This window comes from Helobdella robusta, assembly GCF_000326865.2.
Source record: "Helobdella robusta unplaced genomic scaffold HELROscaffold_1, whole genome shotgun sequence".
Classification (NCBI taxonomy): domain Eukaryota; kingdom Metazoa; phylum Annelida; class Clitellata; order Rhynchobdellida; family Glossiphoniidae; genus Helobdella; species Helobdella robusta.
The window spans coordinates 1570440-1590177 of NW_008703570.1; the positions used below are offsets into that span (position 1 = coordinate 1570440).

The 19738-nt window shown below is 33.0% G+C and overlaps 2 protein-coding genes across 2 annotated transcripts in view; both read right to left on the reverse strand.

The window, feature by feature from the left end:
- Positions 1 to 4848: 4848 nt before the first annotated feature.
- HELRODRAFT_62329 (hypothetical protein) lies at positions 4849 to 5451 on the reverse strand (the record flags this gene model as incomplete). The annotated part of the gene is made up of 2 exons (XM_009010539.1): positions 4849 to 4980; positions 5347 to 5451. The coding sequence occupies 2 exons, from the start codon at positions 5449 to 5451 to the stop codon at positions 4849 to 4851; spliced, it is 237 nt and encodes a 78-aa protein (XP_009008787.1).
- An 11405-nt stretch (positions 5452 to 16856) lies between these two features.
- HELRODRAFT_158475 (hypothetical protein) overlaps positions 16857 to 19738 on the reverse strand; it is a gene marked incomplete at both ends in the record, with an annotated part of 4597 nt that continues 1715 nt past the window's right edge. The window contains one exon of the mRNA XM_009010540.1: positions 16857 to 17060. Within this exon, the coding sequence (XP_009008788.1) occupies positions 16857 to 17060 (204 nt within the window). The remainder of the gene's footprint in view (positions 17061 to 19738) is intronic.

The window sequence follows — 19738 nt, forward strand, 5'->3', positions numbered from 1 at the left end:
GACAGTAGACTTCTGATTTAATTGTTGTGTTTTCCAGTAAAAAAAAGTGACTCCTTTGAAATCCCATCAAACAGACAGCATCACCCTTTTTTGATGGATATCGGCCTTTGAAATGCTTTGAGCCGGATCATTTTTTCTGCTCCACGATCTTTTGCGCTTGATATTATATATACAACCCATTTTTTTGTCCCCAGTAATGATGCGCTTCAAAAATAGATCATTTTCGTGTCGCTTGAGGAGTGAAGCACAGACAAATTTCTCTCTATGAGGACATGGGGTTCCCATATAACGAGCTTCATGGTTAAACCCAGGCCTTTCAGGTGAAACAGTTGAATTTGATAAATTTAAACTCTTACCGATCTCACGTGTTGTTATTCACTGGTTTGCATCAACAAATTCCTTTATCGCGTCTTTATCAGCTTCAACCGGCTTTCCAGAACGTGGTGCATCTTCGACATTAAAATTGTAAGATCGAAATTTTACAAACCAGTTCAACACATCATTTCCATACACATCGGCTAATTTCTTTTTGGCTTGAGCAGCCTTTTTACCTTTTCTACAGTAAACAAGTAAAATAAGACGAAAATGCTGCTCTCCATATTTCAAAGGGCACCGACAAAAACTACTGCGTAAAATCAATTGAACTTATTCACACATAAATAAGCCTTGCTATATGAGCTGTCAAAACATATGACAATGCGATTTAAGTTTGAAGTTAGCTGTGAAAAAATACAATCTAATCAGGAAATAACGAAATTACTTTCCGAACTATATAATATTATGCTTGCTCATAGGCATCTCAAATTGAATGGTGGTCATTATACAGTTCATTAGCATGGCATCTATCAGTTCATAGATAAGGCATCTATCCGTTCATTAATAAGATTTCCAAATTATTAATACAATAATTATTTTATATAATTAGATAATGTTCTAACTTTCTTTTATTTTTATTTCCTTCAGCGAAAATTAAACATTTGCTTTAACTTTTATTTTAAATTAATTTTTTTATTTTTTTGAGTTTATAATTTCCACATTTACGTTTTTTCTGACTGAATGTGTATTGTTTAACTAAATGGCATAATATCTTTTAATCTTAAAACCTCAGAAAACGTAAAAATTGAGTCAAGCAAACTTTATCAATTGTATTTAAAAATTTCAAACTATAGTAGACTAATTGCAAACTAATTGTTAACAAATTGCTGTAAACTAATTGTAAATATCAAACGTAATAAATAAAAATATTTGGTGGTTTTGGCGTGGAAAATTCAAACAGCACAAGCCGTTAGGTGGTCAATCTATCTAATCTTTCATAAAAACGGTTGTTAGTGTTAAAAACACAAATATCGAATTAATTTAATTTATTAAATTAAAAACTAAATGAATAAAAAACGTACCTTGGAAACCACTTGATGTTGTCTTGTATGCTTCTGTCGTAAATCCACTATTTCCTTCCATAAAAGTTCATTCTCACTAAAAAATGAGAAACATAACCAATAAAATAAATAGGATATCCAAATAAAATAAAGAAGCTTTTATTACACTTTTAATATCTCTAGGGTATCCGTCATTGTATCAATTTGACTTTTAAGAGACGAAACTTCCTCCATTATCGTTGACACATCCTTCTTCGACAGAGTAGACATTATATGATTTTGATTTGATGTCTTTTTTCAATGAAAAAAAAACAAAACTAATTAATTTGCAAAAACTCAGCTAGAAAAAGCTTTTTAAAAAAAAATAAAAGTTCATATCATTGAAAAAAGAGAAAAAGGCACATATTCCGTCGAATCCTTCTTCGACAGAGTAGACATTATTTGATTTTGATTTGATGTCTTTTTTCAATGAAAAAAAAAACAAAACTAATTAATTTGCAAAAACTCAGCTAGAAAAAGCTTTTTAAAATAAAATAAAAGTTCATATCATTGAAAAAAGAGAAAAAGGCACATATTCCGTCGAATCCCAATTTAAACTACACATACATCACATAATCACAAAAGTACAAATTTCTCATTAAAGGGCAAAGGATTTTTGATGCGACCTACCATTTGATTTGTTTATTTGAAAAATGTTTTGAAATTTTAAATCTTTAATAATACTTAAATTGAAACAAAAGTATTAAAAATGGCTGCTTTATTGTTGTTTGCACCAAGATGTTATATCACCAATGAAAGCTCCACAAAATTTGTGTGTAATACTCTATTTGGCTGTGCTAGCGATCACATATGTTCATCATTTACTGAGAAATGATTATAGATGGAATGAAAAACATTTCATGACATCACTATGAAATGGTTATATAAACAATGCAAAAAAAGTTAAAGAAACAAGGCAAGTTGTTATTGTGAGTGATATTTAACATTTAATATGATACGAAAACCAATTACCAAGCCGTCACCAGTTTTTATTCACAATGAATATATCTGATAACAAATTTTAGCTGCCAAATTTTGTTTATCGGTTTCCACAAACATAAGTTATATTTTTTTGTTTACAGTTGGATTCTATTTAAAATAACTACAGTAACTCCAATACTCTTCTATATATCAGCTGTATTTATAAAGACAAAATACATCATGATAGTGACAAGTTGAACACTTTTCACTGTAGCAACATGGAACGTTAGAACGTTGTACTAGACTGGAAAATTTGAGAACGTAAAACAAGAAATGAAAAGAATGAAAATAGGTTTGAGCGAAACTCGGTAGAAGAAATCAGGTGTCATTACCTTTGAAGAAGGCAAATTTATCTACTCTGGAAGTGATTCACATGAACGAGGAGTATGTGTACTTTTGAACAAAGTGTCAGATAGAGTTTTTTTTTAATTTTTAAGTTCCTGGTGAGCGAATTTTCAGTCACATTTGTGACTATAATGTTACCGTTTGGTATAGGAAACATAACAGTATTATGATATGAATAATAGTATGATGTATGTTTGCGTGTGTGTGAGCGTGAGTTTATGTGTATGTATTTATTTGACATTTCCGTTACACTTATAGTTAGAATTTTTTAGTTAAGGGTGGCCTATCCAAAGGTTTATCTTTTTTGGTCACCCTTAAAATAAATTCCTTCAAATATGAATATGCATGAGTGGATATGAATATGCATGAGTGGATATGAATATGCATGAGTGGATATGAATGTGTATGAGTGGATATGAATGTGTATGAGTGAGTATGACCATATAATGAACTTTTTACAGTAAACTTTTCCTAATATGTCAACATGCTAATATTCTAAGTTGTTTTCTTTATTTGACATTAAATTTAATTACATGTCCGCTAGATTGGATATTCGTTTATATATTTATCTATCAATACTTTTATTGGTGGCTGAATATTAATCTAATTGTCTTTGAAATGTTAATGCGCTTGTGTGATGTGTGCGCGCGTGCATGAGTCATCATCATTGCCATATTTTATTCGATTTATTCTGTAGAATCAACTTCTGTTCGTATAGTTAATTTTAGCTGAGACACTACTACAAGTATGTTTACTTTTTGTGCTTTGTTGAAATAAAATTCAAATAAAAAAATGGTAAACAGGTGAAATAAGTCAACAGCTTCAATTATCTCGAAAGTCTGATTACCACAAGTTGTAAATGTGATGTGGATATCAAACGAAGGATAGCTATGGCGAAAGATGCATATTCTAAAATGAAGAACACACTCACCTACAGTAAAATCAGAATATCAACAAAATTAAAACTGTCAGAGTGTTACATTTTTTCCTGTGCTAACTTACGGATCAGAGTCCTGGAAAATTTATAAAGAAATGGAAAAAAGGATTAATGCTGCTGAGATGTGGTTTTTGAGAAGAATTGTGAAAATTAGTTGGACCTCTCATACTTTGAATAAGGATATATTAAAACAGTCTAGTTATGAAAAGAGAAAATTACTAAAAATAATCTAATGGGCGCAGTTAAAGTTTTTTCGGTCACATCATGCAAAAGGAAGGAATGGAAAATCTAACGACCACTGGAAAGATTGCAGGGAGAAGAGATAGCGGACAACAACGAACAACATTTGTGAAGTCCTTGTGTCACTTGTTGAATTTCAACTACTACAAAGTGTTAAAGATCGGGTTTTGTGGAGGTCGATGGTCGCCAATGTCCTGAAAGGATAAGGCACAAGAAAGAGAATTTATAAAGTGGACCGAATCCTAAAATAATAAAAATCAACTAATCACAACGAGAATGCGAAACATTTCAACCAATCCCATAGTCCTTCATGATAACAATATATATCAACATTAAGAAATGTAAGAAATATTTACTTTTCTTTTTATGTTTTCAAGTAACTCTTCCTTGTCTCTAATGAAATATTGATGTGCAAATTCGAGATCTTCCTTTTCAGATTTTAATGACATTGCATCTGTGTTTATCACTTTCCGGAAACCATCTGAAAATTAAATTGGTAATTTATAAACATCTCAAATTAACATCTTGATGCTGTAACCCTTGACCTCGTAATTACCAACACCAATGTTATAACTTCAAAGATCAGTATATATTTTCAACACCAGTGTTTTAGCTTCCAACGGTCGTCAAGTGTTCCGTAAGCTCAAAATTTCTGATAGACGAACACAGCTGCTTCAAACGCAAACTTTTTTGAACGTTTATTTGAATACCAACAGTAATAGAAAGAATAAACTTATCTAAGTAACTACATAAATCACATTTACGACTTCGCTTTCTCTGCTGGAAACCTGACTGTAAACCTGACTACCCAGGACGTATATATAGCCTAGATTTTTAAGATGTCTTTTTACGATCCTCTATCCAAAGATTACAAATATAGCAAAGATAACAATAATCAAATAATAAAGCACAATTTGATCATTCCGGTGATTATAACTTAGATAACAACTTACACATGTTAAGCTGCCGAATGAAACTGGCAATGTTGTTGTGTTTAAAATAAAGTGGCAAAATTTCTTTAGCAAATCTCGTTTGGTCAGAAACGTGGAAACTTTTACCTGACTAAAAAAGAATAATAATTTAATCATAAAAAAAGAACAGTTTTTCAACATTTTAAAAGTTTTTTAAACTGACAAAAAAGTTCAAAATGTTTCAAAGTCAATGCTGGAGAATGAGTGGAATATAAAGCAAAACGTGAAATGATAGGTTAAGGTTAGACATGATAAAATTAAACAGTATTAAAATGTGTTCTTTTATTAAATGTGATATTAAAAAATCGATAGATTTCTATATTCTCAAATATTATCAACAGATGAATAAACTTCACCGAGTCTTTGTATTATGCACTTTAAATAAAATAACCTCTTAAAAATAATTATACTCATAGGGATAATAAAATTATAAAAATCAAAGAAAAAACATTTATACTATATCCCAATAAATTAGATCATTTGTTGAAAGATCCTCAACCAACGACCACAATTTTGTAAGGAATGCAGGTACTGTGCTGAACGAGGCTTCTTGATAATGCATTGTGAGCAATCTGAAAAATGTTGAAATTAAGTACGTCAATTTCAAATGCATGTCTTTCATATATTCTGGTAACACAACAATAATGTAATTTAAAAGAGTGCAAATAAAGCTACAAAGCATTGTACAAATAAATAAATACCTGCATTCATAATCATATTCATAATCAACAGCAATTAAAATTTTTTTACTAGATTAAATTTAGGCTATGTTCAATTGTGTGCTTTTTTGCACAGAGTGAACAACTGGTTACAGACTTGAATGGGCATGCATGGAAAATGTGATATGCAGTTCTATAATCTCTAGTAATTTAAAGAGCTGAAAGATTGTTTTTAAAACGTAATTTTTTAATGTTTTTAAAAATTGTTACATTCCAATATGCAACATTTCGATAAGCCTTGCCGGTCTACTGGTTTAGTTTATATTCAAATGAAAGAGTGCAAAATGTCTGATTGCCAGTGCAATCATCAAGCAATTCAAGTCCTCGTTTAGTGTAGACTGAGTAATGCCAAAACTTCCATAGACAGACGAGTTTTGGGCGCCCTTCTCCCATGATTTTCATGGTTTAGCTTTAGATAAAGGAAGGTTTGTCATATGAGTGTCAAAAAGCTGACAACAAAAACAAAAACAATTGAAATCTGGTGTAAAAAAAACAAATGAAATGACGCCGCTGCATAAACCAAGGCATGGCAACCTCAATTGTCACTTCTCTTATTTTGTAGTTAAATATATCAGCCGTTTTGTTTGAATGAACAAGTGCCCGGAAGATACAAAATAAAATATCGCTAACATCGAGATCGCTATTTCTTCCTTGCAATAAAATGTCCACATTACTTACAAATTGAGCAATCATGTTAGGTCACAAACTGATTACAAAAATATATTGAAACCAATAGAGGATCAATTAATCTGTAGACACATAGAATATCGGCACTCTTTGGTCTGCAGTCAAATTACAACTTTTAGAAGAGGTAATGTTGAGATAATGAGTCGATATACTTGAAACGTTCAAACGAGGACACTAGCAGCAGGAAAAAAGGATGGAAAAATAATCTGGTCAGGTAAAAATCGGAAACACGGGGTAGAGGTTTGATTTTTGTTAAGCAAGAAAGTGATAGCGGAAATGATAAGATATAAGTAGGTAAGAGAGTGATCGAGGCACAATTCATTGATTCAATGTTACAATAATTTGTGTTTGCACACCTACAGCCAGAGCTTCATATGTGGGGCAGGATGGTTTAAGGTTAGGTGTCCGATTTTTTTAATTAGCAAAATAAATTTATAACAATACTTCTCTAAAAAACACCAAAAAACCTATATATATATATATATATATATATATATATATATATATATAGAGAGAGAGAGAGAGAGAGAGAGAGAGAGAGATTTATATAGCACAAATAAAATACTTCAAAGGTGCCATCAAAAGTGAAACAAACAAAATATCTGTGCGTGATCAACATAAATTAAAATATTCAAATTTAATGTTTATCAATTCTTTTTTAAATGTCACCAAATTAATTCCGGGTCTTCTTAATGAAATAACCATCGGACCCGCAACTGCAATATCTCTTGCACTTATTCGTAGATGCCTAGCTAGAACCGCCAAAAGATTCATATTATATGATCTCAGATGAAAACATGATGCAGATGCCTTCATGGAAAATTTATCTGAGTTGTAAGCCGGTGACATTCCATTCAAGGATTTGAACAGTCACTGCAATTTTTAAAATTATTCTTTTCTCAATCTTTAACCAGTGAAGTTCATTCAATATTGGCGTTATATGATCAAATTTCAATTTTCCAGTTACAAGTTTTGCAGCCCTATTTTGAACCGACTGAAAAATGGCAATTGATCTATGTTAAGAAGCATGACCCGGGTCATGGAGGGTTGATTATATATTTTCGTAAAGATTTCAGGTACAAAAAGTTAGTGCTACCTTTGTTTGTCACATTTCAGGCTGTGGCCATCAGAATAATGATTAATGGGAGTCTGTTGATTTCAATTGTCATATATAAGTCAGGTTCAGCGCAGATAACTACCTTGTTTTTTGAGGAGTTGGTATCAGTTTTAGAATACGTTACAATATTAAACTCCAACATCTTGCTGATGAGTAATTTCAATGTGCATATCGAAAAAGTTAATGATCAATAATAATGGTAATAAGATTGTGAACTACAGACCAATTTCTAATCTTCCCTTTATTTCAAAAACCATGAAACGTGTTGTCTTGGATGAAAATAATTTAATGCCAACTTATCAGTCTGGATATCGCAAATACCACTCCCCTAAAACTGCTATATCCCACGTTTTATCAAATTTATTTGCTGCTGCAGATGATCAAAACATAACGGTTTTATCATTTTTAGATATTTAGATATGTCATCAGCATTTGATTGTGTTGACCATAATAATCTTCTATCTAGATTATGCTCTACTTATGGTGTCTCTGGTGTTGTTCGCGAATGGTTTGGATCACATCTTATCGACCGTGCCCAACAGGTTCCATTTAAAAACTCAGTGTTAGATGTAGCATTGGTGTCATCTGGAGTGATGCAAGAATCTGTCTTGAGGCTCATCCTATTCCTGCTCTACACATCCGACGTAATTAAAATAATCAATTCATATGTCTTTGCTGATGACATTCAGATATTGGTCACCGGTCCTTCAAACTCGTCTAGAAATGAAATCAACAGATATAATGAATGAATGACGGAGAATGGTCATTGGATGTCAAATAACTCATTAAAGTTGAACCAATGCAAGACGCAGTTGCTTACAGTTGGAACATGGCAGAAGTTGATAAAGATGAACATTAATGCCATCAAAATAGGATGCCATCAATATATCCTTCAGTATAACAGCTTTCAATCTTGGGGTTCTTCTTGATAGCAACTGTCCATGAAGGACCACATCAAAATGATATCTGTTACATGTATTACGCACCTAAAAAATTTATATCGAGTTAGATATTTGTTAGACAGGCTAACAATGGAGGGTTTAGTCCATGCTCTCATATCAACACAGCTGAATTACTTCAATAGCTTGTTTTATGATTTGCCTACAAAGTCAATTGCGATTCTTCAGTCAGTTCAAAATAGGGCTGCAAAACTTGTAGCCGGTAAATTAAAATTTGACCGTGTGACGCCAATTTTGCATGAACTGCACTGGCTGAAAGTTGAGAAAAGAATTATTTTCAAGATCGCCTAAATCGTATATAGATCGTTAAATGGGCTGTCATCAAGATATATTTCAGACAAATTTTCTAAAATAGAGCCTGCTCCAAGTTTGCATCTACGGTCGCATAATATGAATTTGCTGGTGGTTTCGGTAAGAATATTGCGGTTTTCTACCGAATGTTTGGCGTTAACATTCGGTAGAATTTATAGAATATTGCAAAAATTATGGTCTAATACCAACATATACATATATATGGTGTGTGTATGTGTGTGTGTGTTGAAAGGAGACCATATTTTATACAGTATTGTATGAATTCTACCGAATTGTTGGCATTAATCAATTTAAAGTTTGTCTTTTCAATTTTCCTTGCTAGAATTTTCTGGAAATTGTTCTATTTTTTTAATATAGTTTTTTTAAACAAAGCAAAGTTCTTTAGCAAAGTTTATTAGTTGGTATCAAATTCTTCATCTTTGTCGTCGTCATTCCTTTGTTCTTTATAGTATTAATTAATATTAAAACGTCGAGTTGGTAATGATGTTATCATTCTTTGCTGGATGTTTATTTGGGGTTTATTGATATCTATTAGGACAGCTTCTGCAATTTTTTAGATGTATTGTGTTGGTGTTTTGATAAATTATTTTTGTGTTGTTGTCAAGAATTTGGCGACTTATTGGAGTTGCATGTGTTATTGATGTGAGATTTGATGGCTTCTCTTTGTGTATGCATTGTGAGACGTCTTGATAGTTAAGTGGTCGTAACATCAATATACGAATGTTGTTGACGCGCACAGACTTCAATAGGGCATTTTAATTCATTTATTACATGATTACGCTTCAAAGTATAATAGAATCGTCTTTAGGAGTGCAGTTGTTCATTAGGACCCATTGTGGTGCCTTACAATTATTGTAGTCTATCCTGAGTTTTAATTTATCAGTATCATTGATTGGTGTAACGTTTTTTTATGATTTGTTTGAGAACGACTTCGTCTCTTTTATGTTCCGTTGACATATGATTTCTGTCTGTTTTTGAACATATTGCCATTTTGCTGTAGTCTTTGCTGAATGGTGCTCTCAATGGATGTTTTGTAACCATTGCTTACTAGTAGATTAGTAATTCTTTTCAGTTACATATTGCGATCTTCAGTTGAGGATGAATGCAGGAAAGCACGGTTCACAAAGCATTTTATTGTGTTTATTGCGAATTGTTCCGTACACTCACTTAACCCATTTAAACAAATACCTTTATTTGTTCCTTTGACGTATACGGCAGTTGTAAATATTTGTTTGTCATGCGTTACCAAAACATCCAGAAATGGCAATGAATTTTCACTTTCGTGCTCGATAGTGAAATTCAATTTTGATCGGTTCAACGTCACAGTAGCTGGTTGACTTGTTTCGGATCATCGTGTGCGACGAAGATATCATCAACATATCTGGCATAAATAAATTCCAGATTTTATCTCAAGATGTCCTAAAAAGAAATTTACGAACAGGACACCGAGTAGTGAGCCTATGGCTACACCGTCAATTTGCTTGTATAACTTGTGGGGGTGTGGAAAAATGCATTGGTGGTGCAGATTTGGAGAAGAGATTTGAGATGTGTTTTTAGTATTTTAAAAGGGACCATGTCTGAGTAATAAACACTATTGATGATAATATCAATTGTGTCATGAATGGGAACATTTGTAAACATTCAGAGAAGCAATCAACAAGTCTTAAACTTCTAGGTATTACTCTTGATCCGTCTCTAACTTTTAAAGCTCACACTTCTGCTCTCATCAAAATATGTAATTAAATTATTCAGTCTATTCGCCATATTCGACCTTTTCCCCAGGCGAAATAGCCTCCAGGCTAACACGCTGCCTTGTATTATCTCGCCTTGACTACTGCAACTCTCTGTTATATGGCACTCCGGCGTATCTAATTTCCTCTCTTCAGATCATTACCTCGTTTATCTTTTAGTTCAACATCTCTTGCTCACCAGTACTGGCTGCCGATTCATCAACGCATTAAGTATAAAATAGCTGTCATCACATATAAAATACTCAACACATCTCAACCATCATATCTTCACAAACTCATTCGCCTTCGCTCATCTGTTAATCATCGCCATCACCTTCGTCTGCCGTCATCATTGCAACTGCATCAACCAGTCAATACCTCAGCTCTCGTCAATAAAGGCTCTGACATTGCTCACCATCGATATGGAACAGTTTGCCACTCATCATCCGTCAACAATCATCAATAGAAACGTTTAAAAAGTGATTGAGGCAGCATCTGTTTAAACAGGCCTTAGGTGGCCGTGCTGACATTTGTTTATCCGGGCGCTATGCATAGGGCGCTCATAATGACATTATTATATATATATATATATATATATATATATATATATATAATAATTGATGAAAATCACAGCATGTTCGGCGTTAGTTAACTTCCAATTAAACTTTTCACAATTCAGGAATTGACAAACAATTCCTTGAATCAGAAATTAGAACAGCCAAAACGCTCATAGATTGTCAACCAAAAAAACCGAAACAACATCGAATTGCTTCATGACATTTTAAAATCGAAAAGTTAAATTGGAAGTTAACTAACGCCGAACATGCTATGATTTTCATCAATAATTGCATTTCTGACAGTCTTAATCCAATATATAAATAGATATTGTCAGAATTATGAAATAATACTGACTAAAAATACTGCAAAATTTTCAACGCGAAATTTATTCACTCGATAGGGGGCATGGTGCAAGTTAATTTACTCGATAGGTGATGACGATTTTCTTTGTTTTGCAATTTAGATGACGTCATAAATTATTACAAATTATTTTCAAATTTAATTAATACTTTTTCTGATTAATTGGACATGCCTTGTAAATTTTTATATTTTAAAACACCCGAAACAAAATCTAATTTTGCCTTGATAAGGAAGGGTGTGAAAAGACTGGAGGACTGGGTTGACTAGTGAGGCAGCTTCGAATAATCAGTGCCGCTTCTGGTCCCTAAGAGACTTAACGCGTGATTCTATGCTCATTGGCATAGTTTCAGAAACGTCTTAAGTTCTCAAAGAGTCAGCCTTGGGTTCACCAGTTAGGCAGCTTCGAGTAATCAGTGCCTATTCTGGTATCTAAGAGACTTAATGCGTGATTCTATGCTCATTGGCATAGTTTCAGAAACGTCTTAAGTTCTCAAAAGTGGATTTGGTACGAGACTCTATGCTCATTGGCATAGTTTCGCACGCGTACTAGAGTCACACAATTTGTTTCCAGTGTTATTCTGACTCTTGTTGTCTTGTGTTGGTCGTGCGAAAGCCGATCAGACTTGACGGCCCAGTGAAAACAGGCCAGGGTTGTGCGAAAGCCGACCGACTGACTGACAGGCCCAGTGAAAACAGGCCCTTGGTCGTGCGAAAGCCGATCAGACTTGACGGCCCAGTGAAAACAGGCCAGGGTTGTGCGAAAGCCGACCGACTGACAGACAGCCTCGTTCTTTTGTTTCTTGTGCTATTTGTGGACCTAGGGTTCTTTGCTGGATTCTATACTCATTGGTATAGTTTCACACGCAGCTTGCAATTTCCATAGGCTCCGATTTTTGTGATTCATTTTTTTATTTATTTCTTGGAGTTGTATCGACATCACCTTCGGATACACATGTCGAGGTTTTACGATTAAACGGCAAGAAACATATCCCAAGTTGAAGACCCAACAAGAAGAGTTCTAATTCCTGTATTCCAGTTTGTTCATTGACATTTACATTATTATAGAGTTCATTAGTTCAATTCCTTTTATTTACTTCCGTCGATTAATAAAATTGTTATCGAATATTTTTTTCGCGTTCGTGTGTTACTCAGTAAAATCATATAATTCGAAAAGCCCAGTGCCACACAGGAATGGTCGAACTCACGATAAAAATATACACAAAAATTATTGTCGGACCATAAAAAAATTCCCTGAGAAAGATAGAGGAGGAGATTACCTCACACCACCAGCAGTTTTAATTGTTTAAAAATCTCCTCATTCATTTTAATTTATTATTTTAAAATCTCCGACAATTGGCGCCCAACGTGGGGCTTTGTCATCCTTTGAAAACCTCCTCTTATCATTTTAATTTATTATATTTTAAAATTTCCGACAATTGGCGCCCAACGTGGGGCTTAGTCATAATTTGAAAACCTCCTCATTCATTTTAATTTATTATTTTAAAATCTCCGACAATTGGCGCCCAACGTGGGGCTTTGTCATCCTTTAAAAATCTCCTCATTTTAATTTATTATTTTAAAATTTTCCGACAATATATATATATAACACTATAGAACAATTTAAAAATTAAGATATCACTGTAACAAAAACAAAAATGTTTTGAGTTTCTTTCTGAAGCATGTCATGGTCAACCCAATGTCCCTGAGCGAAGCCGGCAGACCATTTCAGATAGTCGGTCCTGAAACAGCAAAGCTTCGTGAACCAATACACAAATTTGTAGCAGGAACAATCAACCGATTCATATCAAATGATCTTATATAAATTCCGGTCGGACGTGGCAAATCATTGTTGATCTTATCCTGCAGATACTGTGGAGCACTACCTCTGAGTACCTTATATATCAAAATAGAAATATTGTAAATTATTCTCTTATCAACAGTTAGCCAGTGCAAATCTTTAAGTATAGGTGTCACATGATCATCCCATCGACCGCACGATTTTGCAAAGACTGCAATACACGGATGGACTTGTCCGGCAATCCATAATACAAACTGTTGCAGTAATCAACTCTCGAGTGAACAAATGCATGAGCCAGCGTCTGAAGCGTAGAGACGTTCAATGGTCCACGAATTTGATTCAATTTTCTAATCTGATAAATGCAATCTCTTGAAACCCTCTTGATATGGTGCTTCATTGTTAGATTCGAATCAAAAATCACACCCAGATTAGTCGCATTGTTACAAAATAAAATTGTCTCTTCATCAACTGTGATCGAGTTTATCTTCAATTTTGACAACTGCTGCCACGTTCCCACCGGCAAAAGTTTAGTTTTATTTCAGTTTAATTTCAAGCCATTTTGCGACAACCATAAATCAACAGCTGACAAGCATTCTACAAATTTTTTCATTTCCAACGGGAATGAATCTATTGTACTGTTACTTATTATTTGAATATCGTCCGCAAAAGCGTGACTTGTCAACCCAAATGATTCAACTACGTTAAATACCTCTGACGTATAGAGCAGAAACAACAACGGGCCAAGAACCAACCCCTGTGGCACACCAAAGACCACCCCACTGACATCAGACCTCTTACCTCCAAATGATACTTGCTGAGATCTACCAACCAAATAAGATTTCATCCATTCTAACACTCCATCAGAAAAACCAAAACCATATTGCAATCTATCTAAAAGAATCCTGTGATCAACACAATCGAACGCCGCACTCACATCAAGGAAAGCCAGGAGTGATATCTTCTGTACATCCATTGCTGAACAGAGATCTGAAAAAACCTGCAACAGCGCCGTCGCTGTAGAATGGCACTGTCTAAAGCCAGACTAATGAACAGGCAACAAATGGTTACTCTTCAAGTGATCCAGTATCTGTTTAGCAACCAACCGTTCAATAAGCTTAGAGGTAAAACAGAGATTAGAAACCGGTCTGTAGCTGCTGATTTCACCAGAATCGAGATTATTTTTTTTCAAAAGAGGACGCACAATTGCATGTTCACACCCCCCAGGAAATTTACCAGTTTTCAAAGACAGATTAACCAAACTTGTCAAAAAAGGAGCAAACAGATTAACATGTTTCTTAATGATGTCAGTTGGAATAATATCTTGTTGACACGATTTTACCGTTGATTTCTTAACTACCATTATAACATCATCATTAGTAACCTCTGAAAATAAAGTAAAAGTATTTCTGATTACAAACTCTGAACAGATGGAGCCCAGACATTCCAAAATTTTTGTATCCTGCTTCACCTTCAGTAACTTCTCCGCAAAAAAACCCAAAAATTGATTAGCAGACAACGCATTAATATATATATATATATATATAAACATATATATATATAAACATATATATATATATATATATATATATATATATATATATATATATATGTTTGCCCCCAACTAAAATCTGAAATGCCGCCCTGCCTACAGCTAACTAGTACAGGTAAAGAAATTTGATGGGAAAGCTAATGCAGATTCTCAAATTCTGCGGGGATGACAACGATCCAAGGTTCTCAAATTTAGTGATGACAAAGATACAGACCGCTTGAATGTGCAACGAGATATGTTGCCACAAATTTAAACAAAATCAGATCAATCTGTTGAAAGCATAAATGATAGTTTCAGTTATTTGAAAAAGCCGTCGCATCTAATTAAACTTTTTTCGGAGTTGGTCAAGTTTTTGAACGTATTTGTAACCATTCCAGCGACTTCTGTCAAACCTAGAAAGTCATTTTGGGGCTTAGAAGATTAAAACCTACTTAAGCTCGACAATGAAACAAAAGTGACTCAATTTCGTGTCTTCTTCATTTTCGGAAAGATATGGCTAACGAAATATATTTAGATTTATTTAATTACCGACGAATTTTTTCACGAAATCATCAGAGAAAAAACACTTTTTATATGTAAACTCAAGTCCAAGTATGATCTTATAAAGAACAGTTAAGTGTTGTAAATACTATAATGAATAAAACGTTTTGTGTATTAGTTATCAACATTTTTAAAGCGCTTCTCTCGAAAATACTTCAGAAGCGCTTTCTATAGTGCACAGTGTTGAAATAATGATGCTTCAAAACTTTCTTTAATAGTTTTCATCAGTGATAGAACCAGGAAGAGAGTTCCATAAATTAGTCACCAGACAGAAAATATCCGTCGTCCAAAATTTAAGGAACGAAATGACAGAACGACCAAATCCCCATGGTCTGACGACCTAAGATGGTGTCCGTGTACATTTGACACCAGCGTCAGTAATTCACTTGAATAAATTGGTGCATCACCAGTTAAACAGTCTCTAACTAAGAGCATTTTAAACTTAAGGGAAATCGCAGCCAATAAAGTTCTTCACGCTTGTACAGTCAGATGGAGTGAAACTTTAAAATGCCAAATACAATTCTTGCTGCTGCGTTTAATACTGATTGAACAGAGTCCTGTAGGAAATAATTAACTCCAAATATGATCCAGTTGGAAAAGTCGATTCTACTGCAGACAAAACTATGCACAAGTGTTTTTGTTGACTCCATAGAAAGGAAACGTCTGATAGTCTGATTCTATGTAATTGAAAGAAACATTTCCGACAGATATTTTTTACGTGTTCTTCCACTGACAAACGTGAATCCACTACAATACCAAGATCGTTCATCAGTGATGTGAAATTGTTCAGTAAACTCAATCTTTGCGGAGCACCTAGCCAAATGTGTTGTGTCTTCTTAACTATTTCCATTAGGACTAAACCTTTGTTGCTTTGGTGTATACTAAAGTTTTAAATTCACTTTTAGTATTTTGTATTAGTACGTCTAGAAATGGTGGTTTATTATCAGTTGTTTTTTCAATTGTAAACCCTAATTGTGATGAATTTAGTCGCTGCAGAAGTTATTCTATTTGATCATCTTCATGTTTTTATAGAACATTCCATTTTGTGTAAGGTCAGACGTATGATAAAAACACGCTTAAAACACACACAATATTATTGAAATTACAAGAAAAATCCTGGACAACAATACCAAAATAATATACTGTAATTCCAGCCATTCCCATCTGAAATTAACCGAAGCTATTCCCATCGACATAAAACAACCCCTGAACAAACGACAAAAGATTTCAACAATACTCCCGACAAGAAGGACAATAATAAAATACACTTTTACCGCCAATGGGATCAATGAAGACACTGAAGAAAGTAACATCAACCAAAGTGCTATCAAAGAGCAAGTAAATGATACCAATAAAATTAGCACAATAAAACATAACACCAAAGCAATTGAACATAACACCGAAGCAATTAGCCCAAACAGAGAAATCATATCAATTAGTAAAGAAGACTAAAATTAACAAAGTCACTAATAACAATGAATGCAAATCACAGGAACAAAATTCCCTATATAAGCTGCAACAAGTACTGGGTTAGAGGCTGTCCATAAAGGATGTCACGCTTTTTTAACGTTTTTTTGACTCCCCCCTCCCCTGTGTTGCAAACTGTCACAAATCGACCAACCCCCAAAAATAAGCATGTCACAAAACTTTACCCCCCCCGACGTTTTGTTTGCGAGTCTGTTCTTGAACTTTCACGTGTAACGTCTTTTCCAGATTTTTCTTCTTGTTTTCACACTCCTTTAACTGTTCAGACTGCTCAATAGACAACATGCCAGAAAATTTTCGTTTGTAAAGATCATTTAAGTCGTTATTTATTATGTCAATCATGGTCCTCAACTTGTCCTGCACAGGCGTTTTGAAAGCATAATTTTTAGAAAGTGCTTTAGATGAACATTGTAATTGTTCGTCCACAGTGTCTTTAACTTTAAGGATGGCATTTAAATTTGACTCCTTTTTTAATTAATATTCATGAACTATTTGCTCGCTTGAAAACTTTAATTTTCATTTATGCACATTTATATGAAAGAAAATTTATTTATTGTTTGTTTATCTAAAAAAATGGACGTCACACTAGCGTTTACCCTCACTCCCTATCGTCACTAAGTGTCACAAATATTTGGACCCCCTCCCCACACTTGAAGCGTGATTTTTATGGACGGCCCCTTATACAAAATGTCTATATAAACTGCAACAAGTGCTGAAGATGATTGAAAAATTGAAATAGGTCCTTTACACTCGAGAATGAATTGAAAAACTGTATATTATTCTAACTTTAATAAAATAAATAATGACAACATCAATTTGGCTAGAAACAATGAGAAATATAATAAAATACTATCCAACGCTAGAAATTTGGTAGATTTCATAAATTTCTGCAAATATATATATATACATGTATATATGTATATGTATATATATATATATATATATATATATATAAACAATGTTGACAAAAATGTAAATAGAAATGTAAATGTGCAATGGTTCAAAAACATATACGACTAGTAAAGGATAAACTACAAAAAAGCAGCAATTACATTAAGTTATTAGACTTAAAAAAAATTTCTGGTTAAATTAGTTTGAGAAAATATGTTACAAGATGAAAGAGTATGTTAAAAGATGAATGATGGAAAAACTTAAAAGCTGATATGAAATGTGTTAAGATCAACTGCCTAGGAATCGATGGTAGTTCCAAGGACAAAAACATCAAGTATGCACCTTCTTCTTGGTCTGGCTTTGCTACATAATAACTTCAACAGCTATCATTAAAAAATTAATTTGCACCGACCATCTACTTTTATAATACCTTATATCTCATATATTCAACACACTTAATATCTGATAATTTAAGAAAATATAAACTGTTACTAATGTATTGTTCATGCCATTCATTCTATACTACCTAGCTATTGCTGCCATTCAAAACTACCATTTTAAAGTCCAAGTATAAATTTTTCTTTTTCGCATTTGTTTCTCTCCAAGGTAAGACGTAAGATAGGGGTTTTGTTTTAGATTTTATTCAGTTTAGTTAGTTAGAGTTAGATTTTATTTTAAGACTGTTAGTTAATACATGGGCAGATTAAAATTTGATGCTTGAATACCATATGATCATGATGCTTAGCTTCAAATATAAAGTTAAAAAAACAGAAAGTAAAATACTGCTAATAATATTCTAAATTATGGATTTTTAATGAGTAATTGTAAGTAAGAGTAACAGTAGCAACTAAAAAAAGTAATGGTAATCTGATTTAAAAGTGCCAGTGGCATTCTTTTTTTAATTCAATAATAAAACTAGTCTATTTTATTTAAATTTATAATATAATTTAATCAATGCAATAATATTTAATCATTTAAATTAATTTAATTAATTTTTAATTAATAGATGAAAAATTAAAAACTAAAAAACCGAAATGAAAAACAGCGAGTAAAAATATCGGCAAATACTGAAATACATTTTTTTATAGAATAAAAATAAAACTTTAAACAAAAATTATGTAATAATTAAGTTATACTGTTAAGTGTACTGTAAAACCATTAATTACCTCTAATTCAATGCGACACCTAGCGGCTGGATAGACGAACGAAACGTAACCAAATCTTACGCAAGTTTACATTAAAAAATGCGCAAAAGAAACGATCGGTTTTTGACACATATTATTAACCTGACCCAATTTCAAGGTTTTAAACTCAGAAAATATCGTTATTTCGGTCGAGTATTTTCGGTAGTTATGAAAATTTTTAACTTGATATATTATGTACATATACATATATATATATATATATTTTGGGTTTAGACTATCATAAATACAATTATTTATAAAGATCATTGTGTTTTCGGCATTTTCGCTAAGTTCATCAGTGACGACGCATTTAGACCATGTCCTTGATAGAAATTTTGGGTTTAGACTATCATAAAAACAATTATTTATAAAGATCACTGCTTTTTCGGCCAAATATATATATATATATATATATATATATATATATATTAGGAATGCACCGAAGTTCGGCCCCGGCCAAAATCCGGCTTTTTTTTTCAAATCCGGTCAGGGCCGGATTTGGTGGCCGGATTTAGGGCCGGATTTAAGCGTCTATCAACTTTTAAAAATGTTAGAAATAGAAAAAAAATTTTATGTCAATAAGTTAATGGCTAAGGCTAAGCTAAAGGCATACGCGACACATAATAACAACATCACTAATTGTGAGGTGATCTAGACAATTTTCTTTATGCTATAATATGGGTTATGCATAAATTATAAGCTGATCTTTGTGTAAAAGAACTTGTGCACGTGTATATACTATATATTGATAATTGCTTACAACGGATCATATAGCTACATAATATATATATATATATATATATATAAAGATATATCTATATATATATTTAGAGAGAGAGAGAGGGAGAGAGATACATAAGCACATAATTTAAGAACATGGTATGTTAAAGGTTAGGTATATATGACACATAATTACAACATCACTAATTGTGCGGTGAGCTGGACAATTTTCTTTGTGCT